The 13,821-nt window shown below is 39.5% G+C and overlaps 1 protein-coding gene and 1 non-coding gene across 2 annotated transcripts in view; one reads left to right on the plus strand and one right to left on the minus strand.

The window, feature by feature from the left end:
• Positions 1 to 8,365: 8,365 nt before the first annotated feature.
• Positions 8,366 to 13,821, plus strand: part of LEO1 (LEO1 homolog, Paf1/RNA polymerase II complex component) — a 32,464-nt gene continuing 27,008 nt past the window's right edge. Inside the window, exons 1-2 of the mRNA XM_004462147.5 lie at positions 8,366 to 8,594; positions 12,981 to 13,736. Of these exons, the coding sequence (XP_004462204.1) occupies positions 8,537 to 8,594; positions 12,981 to 13,736 (814 nt within the window). The 5' untranslated portion in view covers positions 8,366 to 8,536. The remainder of the gene's footprint in view (positions 8,595 to 12,980; positions 13,737 to 13,821) is intronic.
• On the minus strand, positions 11,234 to 11,337 carry LOC111765034 (U6 spliceosomal RNA). Its single transcript, XR_002797496.2, has one exon. It is a non-coding gene; the product is annotated as a U6 spliceosomal RNA (small nuclear RNA).

A 13,821-nucleotide genomic window follows, 5' to 3' on the forward strand; every position in this document is an offset into this window, starting at 1 on the left:
TTTGGAAAAAGGTTATTTGCCATCATTTTGGAAAACAGCTGAAATTTGATTAAGATGTATATTTTCTGTCTTTTCCTTGATAGCCTAAAAATTATTCCATGGATAATTAGCTTTACATTCAATTGGCTTTTGTCATTCTAACTGGGTAAACAGTGCTCCTATACAAAAAGATTATTTGAGGCAACTAATATGGTTCTCAGTTTATACAGTATACATTTTCCCTTCATAGAGATAATAACTTTATTAGTCTATGAACCTTAGATTTACTACTTCAGACTTTAAAGTCCTCTGTTTTTTGTAGAATCTTAAATGCCAAATTAGTAGAGAAACTATAGTTTGAATAAAGAATGTACTCCCTAGGGAAGTGGATGTGGCTCAACTGACAGAGCATCTGCCTACCGTATAGGAGGTCAGGGGTTTGATACCCAGGGCCTCCTGGCCTGTGTGGTGAGCTGGCCCACGTGCAGTGCTGCCGCATGCAAGGAGTGCCATGCCACGCAGGGGTGCCCCCTGCATAGGGGTGCCCCACGTACAAGGAGTGTGCCCTGCAAGGAGAGCCGCCCCACATGAAAAGTGCAAGCCTGCCTGGGAGTGACACCGCACACTTGCTTATTATTAAGATGCAGCAACTTGACACAACAAAAAGAGACACAGATTCCTGGTGTCGCCTGACAAGAAAGCAAGCTGACACAAAAGAACATGCCCTAAACGGACACAGAGAGCAGACAACGAGGGTAGGGAGAAAGGGGAGAGAAATAAATAAAATCTTAAAAAAAAAAAAGAAAAAGAACGTACTCCTTAGACAAAGATCCCATGCCCACCCCCTGCTTTTATTCTAAAATCAAGGCATGTTTGTTGTAGAAAGTCTGAAAAACATAGAAAGGAAGGCAAAAAATTCCTCAGCATCCAGAGTTAATAAGAACTACTAAAAATTTGGTATGTATTTACTTTTTAATTTAATTTAATTTAACTTTTAATACAGTCACTAAGTACAAAATTCACACTGAACCCAATTGCAGGTCAAAAGAATTATACATCATGATCAAGTGGGTTTTTTTTTTTTAAAGATTTATTTTTATTTATTTAATTCCCCTCCCCTCTCCCGGTTGTCTGTTTTCTGTGTCTTTTTGCTGCGTCTTGTTTCTTTGTCCGCTTCTGTTGTCAGCAGCACGGGAAGTGTGGGCGGCGCCATTCCTGGGCAGGCTGCACTTTCTTTCCTGCTGGGCGGCTCTCCTTACGGGGCGCACTCCTTGCGCGTGGGGCTCCCCTACACGGGGAACACCCCTCCGTGGCAGGGCCCTCCTTGCGCGCATCAGCACTGCTCAACAGCTCCACATGGGTCAAGGAGGCGGGGGGGGGGGGGGGGGGGGTGGGGGGTGGGGGGGTGGGGTGGGGGTTTGAACCGCGGACCTCCCATGTGGTAGACGGACGCCCTAACCACTGGGCCAAAGTTCGTTTCCCGATCAACTGGGTTTTATATCAGGTATGCAAGTGTGGTTCAGCACTAGAAAATAAATCAATATAATACAGCACATTAATAAATTGAAGAAGAAAAATTACATTATTATCTTAACTGATGCAGAAAAGGCATTTGACAAAATACAACATCCTTTATTGATAAAAACACTCAAAAGATAGGAATAGAAGGGAAATTTCTCAATATGATAAAGTGCATACATGAAAAACCCACAGCTAACATTGTACTCAATGGTGAAAATCTGAAAGCTTTCCTCCTGAGACTGGGAACAAGACAAGAAGGCCCATCTCCACTGTTATTAGATATTGTGCTAGAAGTTCTAGCTAGAGCAATTAGGCATGAAAAAGAAATAAAAGGCACCCAAATAAGAAAGGAAGAAGTAAAATTTTCACTATTCACTGATTATATGATTCTATACCTAGAAAATCCTGAAAAATCTACAACAAAGCTACTAGAACTATAATAATAGATGACTTCAGCAAAGTGGTGGGATACAAGATTAATAAGCAAACATTAATAGCATTTCTATATTAATGAGCAAACTGAGGGAGAAGTCAGAAAAAAGGTCCATTTACAATAGTGACTAAAAGAATCAAATATTTAGGAATAAACTTAACTAAGGACGTAAAGGACGTGTATTCAGAGAATTTAGTAATCTAAAAGAAGCCAAAGAAGATTTAAATAAATGGAAGGTCAATTTCTTGTTCATGGACTGAAAGACAAAATATCTTCTCAATGTCAATTCTACCTAAACTGACTTGCAGATTCAATGCAGTCCCAATAAAAATTCCAATAGCCTTTTTTTGCAGAATTGGAAAGGCCAAATATTAAATTTATTTGGAAGGGTAAGGGCCCCCAAATAGCCAAAATTATCTTTATAAATAAGAACAAAGTTGGAGGACTCTCACTTCCCGACTTTAAAGTAATTTACCTAGCTATAGTGGTAAAAAAAAAAAAAAAGCATGGTACTGGCATAAAGATAGATACATTGGCCAATGGAACCAAACTGAGAACTCAGAAGAAGACCCTCACATCTACAGTCAAGTGATTTTTGACAAGGCTATCAAACCCACCCAGCTGGGTCAGGATAGTCTACTCAAAAAAATGGTATTGGAAAAACTGGATATCTATAGCTAAAAAAAAAGAAAGAGGACCCCTACTCACACCTTATACAAAAATTAACTCAAAATGGATCAAGGGTCTAAATTTAAAAGCTAGAACCATAAAACGTCTAGAGGAAAATGTAGAGAGGAAGCTGAAGTGATTCAGTGGTTGAGTCCTGGGCTTCTCACATATGAGGTCTCAGGTTCAATTCCCAGCCCTGGTAACATTTTAAAAAAAAGTAAAAAATGTAGCAAAACATGTTCAACATGTTCAAGATCTTGTGATAGGTGGTGGTTTCTTAAACCTTGTACCCAAAGCACAAGCAATGAAAGAACAAACAGATAAATGGGATTGCCTCAAAATTAAGCACTTTTGTGCTTCAAATGACTGTTAAGAAGATGAAAAGGCAGCCTACTCATTGACAGAAAATTTATGGAAAATTTATGGGAACCACATATCTGATAAGGGTTTGATTTCCATGTTATAAAAAGCTATCACACAACTCAACAATGAAAAGACAAGCAACCCAGTTTAAAAACGGTCAAAAGACTTGAATAGACATTTCTCCAAAGAGGTAATATAAATAGGCAAAAGCACATGAAAAGATGCTCAACATCACTAGTTATTAGGGAAATGCAGATCAAAACTACAATGAGATATCACTTCACACCTTACAGAATGGCCATTATTCAAACAAACAAACAAAAGAGAAAACTACAGGTGCTGGAGAGGATGTGGAGAAATAGGAACACTTCTTTACGTTGGTGAGAGCGTAAAACTGTTGCGGCATCTATGGAAGACAGTTTGGCAGTTCCTCAGGAAGCTAAATATAGAATTGCCTTGTGATCCCGCGATCCTGTTACTAGGAATATATTCAGAAGCACTAAAAGGGAGGACAAGAATAGATATTTGCACTTTGATGTTCATAGTGGCACTATTTATAATTGCTAAAAAAAGATAGAAATAAACCAAGTGCTTGTCAACTGGTGAATGGATAAACAAAATGTGGTATATATATACGATGGAATACTATTCAGCTGTCAGAGGAAATAAACTTGGGATGCATATGACAACATGGGTGAACCTTGAAATATTATGTTGAGTGAAATAAGCCAGACACAAAAGGACAAATATTGTATGCTCTCACTGATATGAACTAAATATGATGAGTAAATTTATGGAGTTAAACTATAGAGGAGAGGATAGAAGGTGAGAGAACATGGGTTGAGAAAGGGGAGCTGTTGTTGAATGTGTATAGAATGTTTAATAAGGCTGATTGTAAAATGTGGAAATGGATAAAGTTGAGGTAACACATTATAATGAGTATAACTAACACTGCTGGTTTATAGATGTGATTATGGCTGAAAGGGGTAGTTTAGGGAGGTGAATATCAATTGCAATACAGTTAGAGTATAATCTAGGGACTGTAAATTTGAGTGGTAGATGAAGATTATGGTTAATAATACAACACCATTACAAGGTGTTAAGAATATTGTGATACATGGGAAAAATACAACTAATGAACTTAGAGACTACAGTTAACAGTAATATTGTAATTTTTTTTTAGCAAAGACAAAGAAGGTACTGTATCAATATGAAAGGTAAAAAAAAGGAATACGGGATTTAGTTTTATGAGATGTGAATATGATCAAGCATTTTTTTTTTCATTTCCTTCATTAACAAGGAGACCTTGGTCATGTCATTTAACCAATCTGTGCTTATTTATTCATCTTTTGGAACACTAAAGAAACCACTGAGTTTGTTTTTAGGCTTAAGATAAATATGCCTGGGAAGGATTTTTTTTAAAGCAATGCTTCCATAATTTGTTAAACTGCCTTTTGTCTGTTATTTTATAGTTTAAAGTTGAAATAAAGTAAAAAACAAACAAACAAAAACCTATTCACAAATGAGTCTACACCTTAGAACTCTTCAAAGGTCCTATTTACAAATGGGTTCATACCCATTGGATTGGGGGTTAGCACTCAAACATGTCTTTGTAGGGGACATGCTTCAATCCCCAACAACACCCATTGCAGGAACCCAATTTAATAAAGAACCTAATAAAAGCAGACTGAGAGTGAATGCTCTGGGTCTTCCAAGAAATGGGCTGGCCCACTGTTTACTTATTGCTATAGAGAGAAACCTTGCAGTTTGTTCCTTTCTAAAGGCCAGTCCCTTCCACAAAGTAATCAGAGATAAGTCACGTGAGTCTCCTGTGGAGTGGCAGTTTACCATAAAGGAATGAACTTTTCAGTTATGTATTCTGTTTAATCAAGCTGTTGGTTTTCCTCTAATCTTTAAGATGTTATACAGACTTAAAAACACCCTCCTTTTTTTGATGTGATCATGTATTTTATGAATTAAAGAAAAATGTGTTACCCTATAAAAACATTTGTAATAATATACTGTTTGTGTTATATATTCAACTTGAATATTTTTTCTTTGACTACAGATACTGTGTTGACTACTGACCTCTATTTTGAGGATCCATCTTAATCTTTTTTTGAAAAGATTTTTTAAAAAGATTTATTTATTTATTTATTTCCCCTTCCCGCCCCCACCCCAGTTGTCTGTTCTCTGTGTCTATTCGTTGTGTCTTCGTTTTCTTTGTCTGCTTCTGATGTTGTCAGCGGCACGGGAATCTGTGTTTCTTTTTGTTGTGTCAGCTCTCCGTGTGTGTGGCACCATTCCTGGGCAGGCTGCATTTTCTTTCGTGCTGGGTGGCTTTCCTTACGGGGCGCACTCCTTACGCATGGGGCTCCCCTACATGGGGGACACCCCTGTGTGGCACGGCACTCTTTGCGTGCATCAGCACTGTGCATGGGCCAGATGCACATGGGTCAAGGAGGCTCAGAGTTTGAACTGCAGATCTCCCATGTGGTAGACAGATGCCCTAACCACTGGGCCAAGTCTGCCACCGAAAAGATTTTTATATATTTATTTCTCCCCCCTCCCTTCATTGCCTACTTTGTGTCCATATGCTGTGTGTTCTTCTGTGTCTGCTTGTATTCTCATTAGGCAGCTCTGGGAACTGATCTTGGGACCTTCTGGAGTAGGAGAGAGGTGTTCATCTCTTGTGCCACCTTAGCACCCTGGTCTGCTGCATCTCTTATTATCTTTCCTAATATCTCTTTTTATTGCATCATCTTGCTGTGCCAGCTCTCTGCGTGGGCCAGCACTCCTATGCAGGGCAACACTCCTGTGTGAGGTAGCACTCTGTGCAGGCTTGCACTCTGCATGGGCCAGCTCACCACATGGCCAGCTTGCCTTCACCAGGAGGTCCTAGGTATTGAACCCTGGACCTCCTATATGGTAGACGGGAGCCCAATTGCTTGAACCACATCTGTTTCCCCATCTTCATCTTTTGAAGACAGTACATTGGGTAAAAGAGACAAGTCTCTCAAAAACCTGGAAACAAAGATGGTAAAGCTACTCTGGAATTGATTTATTCAGATACACATCTAATAGATGAAATTCTCCCTCTTTGGAGCAAATCAAGAGATCATCTCAATACCCAGAGTTAAATTAGGCAAGCACTAATCCAATAGGATGAAATTCTCCAGCTCCGGGAGTAAATGAAGAGATTAATGCTCAGTCAAGCAGTACTGGAATATGACTGTGATTGAGTTAGCTGAAATCTTATCACGAGCCTTATATCCTGTATGAAGAAAGACAAGGAGTAGAAGAGCAATGGTCAGCATAAAGTATAGCAAAACCAAAACCAAAACCAAAACCATTAAAAAGCCACTATTCTTACAGGAAAAACATTAATTTTCTAGTCAGAATATACACAGGATGATTCAGCACTCTTCATTGTAATTCAATTTATTAAGATTTAATCAGTGTACTTTTCAAGGACAGTACTGCAGCCGGCTAGTAAGACAGGGAATCAATACATGGATCTGGAACTTGGCAAAGAGTCCGCATGGATGTCAATACCCTCAAGATGGCTGCTGGAAGACCCTCCTCAAAATTCAGCCATTCAGAACAAGATTTCCTCCAGAACAGGAGAAGCCCCATATATTCCCCTAGAATTTTATCATTGTTCCCTCCCAGGGGATTAATGGGCCGGGTAGTCAATTAAAACAGCAAACAGCTGGGACTCCTCCTATGCCATTAACAAAAGGGTGGAATAATTAACGGTTCAAAAAGCAGGCACAAGGCCTAAACTCACTCTCTTGCCTTTGCCCTGACCCGGTGCCTGTCCCGGTACCTATTCCTGCCTTCTTTGTCCTGCTCTCGCTGTGTTCCCCCACATGGATCAACACACAAGTAAAACCTGGGCATTTATAATCTATAATGGGAAATTGTAGCCATGAGTCAGCTCACTTTATCACTTTTCAGCCCCTTCCTCTCTACCTGGGACCCATGATAACTCACTGGCCTAAGTCACCCCCTGTGCTCTTGAAATTCATTTCTGCAGCACAGTCAAGAACCTAGACAAAATCCGGCGATGGTACTCTAAATGAAAATGAAACAGAATGACTATCAAATAGAGTACTTGTTTTTCCAGTATTCCAAATTGTTTTAAGGTGATCCATCACTCTATGCTCATATCATCCACTTTATACAGCTCTAGAATTGATAACATACCCAATTCCAACCCTTAACACTCATCCATTTGAACCCTATCAAGCACTCCTATTTGCAACAAAAATATTATCTCATAATCTCCAAACAAAAATCCATTGTTGTTTGTCCAAGATCAAAACTCTTAATAATTAACAAAAGATGTACATTTTAAAAACTACAATTTTATTACTTTCCTAAAGAGACCTAGCTCTATGACCTGTGCAAACCACTTCATTTCCTTGAAACTCTGTAAAGAGTTGACCTAAGTACTGACCTATCATGAAAAATCTTGATAATGGACTTTATAATGCAAAATCGTAGCCACATAGCCTAGCAAAATTTAACTTTTTCTTGTAAAACAAGTCAGAGGAACCCTCTGAAAAGTGTTTTACTAGCTGCAGAAACAACCCATTAGTAAATCATGAAATCAATTTCATGGGTGCCCTGTACCAACATTAAAAAAAAAGAAATAGAATAAAATAGAAGAGAGTAAAAAGTCTCACAATGTATCTTAGTAGTAGAAGTATTGTTCTGAGAAACATTTGTTTCAATTTTATACATGAACGTTTGTACTGGGTCAGGATGAAAAAGCCATGTTTGAGAAACACTTCTCCACAGCTGCGGTTCTCAATGAGTCCTTTGAGAAAGACCCTTTCAGAGGGTCTGAGACAGCTTACCTTTTCCAGTTACATACATTTCTGTGTGAGGAGTTACATTTTTTGTGAAGCCAGATTTTTTCCATATACTTCAACCAAAACAACACTTATCAAGAGACTGAATGAAGCATATTTGGTAATTCAGCTGTCTTCTTTTAACGCGGTAAACGTATTTTCAAAATCGTAAAAACAATGCTGCTCTAATTTTTTGGTTTTGAAAAGAAGTTATTTCTAAAAGTTATTTATGTCAACATATTATTTTTAAATGAAATATTTTTAAATTTTCTGCTTTAATTACAAATACAGCAAATGGCAATAGAAATAACCCCGCATAAACAAAAGTTCGTTTAAGCCCTCAAAAATTTTTAAGAGTGTAAAGGGGTCCTGAGGCCAAAAATTTTTAAGAACCACTGATCAGCAGTAAACAAAAGATTTAACACGGTCTGAGGCCCTCAAGAGGGCGGGAAGGTAAATGGACGCCCAGACCCGGGTGAGAATCTTTGCTTGTAAGAACGGCTAGTGACAAGAGGGCGGGGCTTGACCTCCCTACAGCCGCAGAAGACCCGATGGAGATAGGTTGGCGCGCCAGGCACGCGGAAACTAGGTCACAGAGCGAAAAGAGCCTTTGCAAACGAATGTTTGCGACACTGTCGCGTTTCGTTGGTTCTGTGCCGTAAAGACAAGCGCAAGCCGCCCCCATCTGAGGCAGCATCTGGAGAGCGCGGCAATGGCGGATATGGAGGACCTGTTCGGGAGCGACGCTGACAGCGATGCTGAGCGTAAAGGTGGGACTGGCTGGGCCTCGGAGGAGGGGTGTGTGTCCTGCCTTTCGCGATAGGAGCTGGATCGCCGTCCGGTTCCGGGTCTGCGAACGCACGGGCGCCGCGGGCTGGAGGTGGCGCTTGCTCCACTTAGCTTCAGCACTCCCTGATTCTCGGCGGTGGCACCCAACCCCGGCTGGCAGAGATGGAGGGACAAATTAAAGAGTCTGCGCCTAGAGGTTATGGGTGTCCGTGGAGCGCTCGGCACCTGGGAACGTGTAGAATGAAGGGACATCGGGGCAGGGATGTGGGAACGGGCGAACTTGCTCAATTCCGGGAGAAACCTTGGCGTCCTGCTCTGTCCTGCCTTGCACAGGCCAGCGCAGAGTATGGGCTGTTTGTCAATGAATGGCAATGAGGTGTTCAGGAATATGGGGTTGGGGTGGACAGAGGGGCTCAGAATGCCCTCGTGAATGAACCTGGAGCATGGCGTGATAGGGAGTGTGTAGTGTCTGGGGGAGGAAAGTCTAAGGGCTACATGCGCTGGAGAAGAGTATGTCCTCTGAAAGCCTGTGCAGAAACTAAAATTTCTTGGATTTGTGGTGTTACATTTGACAAGCATATGAGATTTGTGTTTGGAGAGGAGGAATGAAGGATTTGTTGATGAAACGAATGAATGTCTGTTTATGGTGTGTGGAAGTATTGGTAATCCTTGCTTTGTAAGCATTTCTGGCAGATTGGATATTTAAGTTTGAAATATGAATAGTAGTTACTTGAAGTGGGAAGGTGCCTAAGACCAAATTCAGAATTCTTGCAATAAGAATTATTGCGGTTATTCTGTTGTTGTTCTCCACTTTCTCCAACTCCAGTTTTTGCATACCTTGTATAATGTAGTGAGTGGAGCACCAGTGGAGGTACAGAGCAGTAAATTCTAGTGAGAAAAGTATATAGCCCTTTTATACTAACTTGTGTTCCATGACCTTTGCTCATGTTTTCTTTTCTCCCTCATTTTTACTTGTCTCTATCTCATTCATCCTTAAAAGCATAGGTCCATGTGAACCCTCCTATGACTTATGTCCATGACATTGTTCATTCACTCAACAAGTATTTATTGATCCCTTGTCATATTCAAGCTACTTTGCAGGTGTTGGAGATACGATAATGAAAAGATACTCTCTTTTCCTCAAGCCTTCATAAATACTTAATGGATATTTGATGAATAATTGGATGAATTGAAGTGATAGTTTGGTAAGGTACACCTTCACTGCTTTACCAATGCAAACTCAGTGTATAAGGAAGATAGTAGCTTCTCTTGGTTGTTCTGCTTTATAAGAAGTCTATTGCTGCTCTCTTCCGTCTTATCATTAGATAAGATTCTCTAGGATTTGTTTCCAAATCTGGTGTCCTGTCCTTGAAGGCTGCTTTTTGTCCTGAAGGTAGCATGGATGCCTAGCATATTTCATCATTTCTCTGGGTGCTGAGATTTGTGGAAAATAACGACACCAAAGGAGTTACTTGGCATAATAATAGAATGCCTACCTAGACCTAGTGTTTTTGTTTCATGTATTAAGGTGCCAGTTGCTTTTTCTTTATTTTAAATGGGTGATGAGGGTTTGTCCACTTATCATTCTATTACTCAAAGGTTGGTACAAACTTTGGAAATAGAATTTTTGAAAATTAAGGCATATTGGACGAGGTGCTCCTCTGTGACGAAACTAATTGGTTATAGATCTATTTATTTTTAAGTACAGACATCATATAAGCCTTTGATGTGTACTCATCTATTTAAAGTTGTTTCCCATTCATTTACAATCATAATTGTAGATCTCTTATTTTAAATACTCTCATTGCTTAAAAAGAATTTTTTTTTAATTAGAGAAATTGTGAGTATAGAAAACAATCATGCTTAACATAAAGGATTCCCTTGTATCACCCCACCACCAATACCTTGCATTGTTGTGGAACATTTGTTACAAATGATGAAAGAACATCCTTAAAATATTACTGCTAACTGTACTCTGTGTAGCTTCCATTTGGTGTATTCTTCTCAAAGACCACCCTGTTGTTAATACCATGTATTCGTATTGCATATTTGTTATAGTTCAAGAGAGAACGTTCTCATATTTGTACTGCTCACCACAGATTTTATGGGGTTGTTTAGTCAGCTTTACAGTGTACAAGTTCATCATTCAACACACGTTGGCTGAGCATACACGGACCACAGTTAGGTGCTGTAGGCAAATAAGATTTGGCCCCTATGCTACAGGGTAGTATTAAAGAAGGAACCCATCAGAATGGTTACAAATGTTGAGTATATTCATGTACTTGTTGGTCATTTGTACATCTTTAGAGAAGTGTCAGTTTAAGTTTTTGCTTTGTTTTTAAATTGAATTGTCTTTGTTGAGTTGTAAGAGTGCTTTATATATTCTGGATACTAGACTCTTTTCAGATAGACATTTTGCAAATGATTTTCTCCCATGCTTTTTCACTTTCTTGATAAGGTCTTTTGATGTACAAGTTTTAAAATTTGCTAGAGTCCATTTATCTATTTTTGTGGTTCATGTCTCCTTTTTTTATGCAAAGTATTGAATTACTCTCTTAAGAGCAAAGCCCACAACAACAAATCCAACTACATAAATGTTTAATAGAGACACCTAAAGCAGAAAAATATGGGGCATTTCACGAATTTGCGTATCATCCTTGCACAGGAGGCATATTTATCTTCACTTATTATTCCAATTTTAGTATTTTAGTATATGTGCTGCCAAAGCAAGCATATCCTGCTTTTTTTTTTCTTCAGTACTTTGAATATATCCTTCTGCCTCTGGCCTCCCTGTTTCTGATGAGAAGTCAGCTATATGTAACAAATCTCTTCTCTTACTGCTTTTAGGATTTTTACTTTGTCTGGCTTTTAACAGTTTGATTATAATATGTCTTGGTGTAGATCTCTTGAGTTTATCCTACTTGGGGTTCATTGAGCACTTGGATGTGTAAGTTCATATCTTTGAACTAATTTGGGAAATTTTTGCCCATTATTTCTTCTTATATTCTTTCTGCCCCTTTTTCTCTCTTGTTTTCTTCTGTAACACCACTTATGTATATGTTGGCATACTTGATGGTGTCCTACAGACCTTTTAGGCTCTATTCCTTATTCATCATTCTTTTTTTCTTTCTTTTCCTCTGACTAGATAATATCAGTAGACCTATCTTCAAGTTTGCTGATTCTTCATTTCTGCCTGAAGTCATTGTCTAGTAAATTCAATGTCTGGGCTGCATCAGGGCCAGTTTCTATTCATTGCTCCCCCACCCCAGTATATGGGCCATACTGTCTTGTTTCTTTGCATACCTCATGATTTTTTTTGTTGAACACTGGACATTTTCAATATTATAATGTGGCATCTCTGGAAATCACATTCTTCCCTCTCTCTGAAGTTTGTTTTTGCTGCTTGTTGCAGTTGTTCTTTGTTAGTGACTTTTTAAAACTAATTTTATAAAGTCTGTGTTCTTTGTCATGTTTAACCACAAAAGTCTCTGCTCTGTTAGCATAGCAGTCAGCTAGTGGTTGGACAGAGATTTCCTTAAATGCCACAAACTAAAGAAGTCTCACAGCCTTTGCAGATTGGATCTGTATGTGTATTGGAGCATGCCTTCAGCACCCAACCAGGCAGCTTACATCCCTGCCCTAGCCTTCAACTCCTGTTTGCTCAGAGCCTGAAAGTCAGCCAGAGGTGAGTGCTTAGGGCTTCTCAGTTGTTTCCTGAGCATGCACACAGCCCTGGGCATGCACATGGCTTTCTGGGTTCCAAGGAATATGTGAGAGCTTTTAAGGCCCTTATTTCCCAAATCATCTCATTCCCCAGCCTTTCCACCTAAGCTCTTCAGTAGGTCTGTTGTTTGCCCAACCATTACCATTGTCTCAGGCAACAGTGACTAATGCATTTGCCTGTAAATGTATTTGACAAATGCCCATGGTAGCACCTCAGCACTAGGAGAGTTCTAAATAAGATGAAATATATTCAAGCCTTTTGAGCTATTCTTCCAGGTTAAAACAAACTATCAAAATTCTTTGTGAATATGGTCTGTTCCTTTCTCTGGGTACCATTACTTATCAGGAATGCCAGCAGTTATTTATCTTCAAGGCACTGCTGAGTTGGTGAGTAAGGGATGGAACCAGGATAATTTAAAACAGGCAAAAATTCCTTTTAAAAAATATATATGAGTTTTGGCTGTTTTTTTGTTGTATTGTGTATAAGTGTATTATCCTCGTTAATAGAGTACTAAGAAAGTTAATTCCAACAGTTTTTGCCAGTTTTTTCATTGCTTTTATATTGGGATGGACTTTTAGAATTCCTTATTCCACCTTTCCCATCCTATCTTTATTTGAAATTGAGTGTAAATTTTCTTTCATAGATTCTGATTCTGGATCTGACTCGGATTCTGATCAAGAGAATGCTGCTTCTGGCAGTAATGCCTCTGGAAGTGAAAGCGATCAAGATGAAAGAGGTGATTCAGGAAAACCAAGTAATAAGGAACTGTTTGGAGATGACAGTGAGGATGAGGGGGCTTCTCATCATAGTGGGAGTGATAATCACTCTGAAAGATCAGACAATAGGTCAGAAGTTTCTGAGCATTCTGACCACGAAGACAATGACCCTTCAGATGTAGATCAGCGCAGTGGATCAGAAGGCCATAATGATGATGAGGAAGAAGGTCATAGATCAGATGGAGGGAGCCATCACTCAGAAGCAGAAGGCTCCGAAAAAGCACATTCAGATGATGAAAGATGGGGCAGAGAAGATAAGAGTGACCAGTCAGATGATGAAAAGATGCAAAATTCTGATGATGAGGAGAGGGCACAAGGGTCTGATGAAGATAAGCTGCAGAATTCTGATGATGATGAGAAAATGCAGAACACTGATGATGAGGATAGGCCTCAACTTTCAGATGATGAGGGGCAGCAGCTGTCTGAGGAGGAGAAAGCGAATTCTGATGATGAGCAGCCAGCAGCTTCTGACAATGATGATGAGAAACAGAATTCTGATGATGAAGAACAGCCACAGATATCTGATGAGGAGAAAAGGCAAAATTCTGATGATGAACGGCCACAGGCCTCGGATGAAGAACGCGGGCATTCAGATGATGAAGAGGAACAGGACCGTAAGTCAGGTAAAGTGTATGTGTGAGCTAAAATGATTTAGTAGAAGTGTCCAGATATAGCAATGGGCTATTTATTCATTCCCGTCTTTTTAAC

This window comes from Dasypus novemcinctus, chromosome 3 (assembly GCF_030445035.2).
Source record: "Dasypus novemcinctus isolate mDasNov1 chromosome 3, mDasNov1.1.hap2, whole genome shotgun sequence".
In the NCBI taxonomy this organism is placed as follows: Eukaryota; Metazoa; Chordata; class Mammalia; order Cingulata; family Dasypodidae; genus Dasypus; species Dasypus novemcinctus.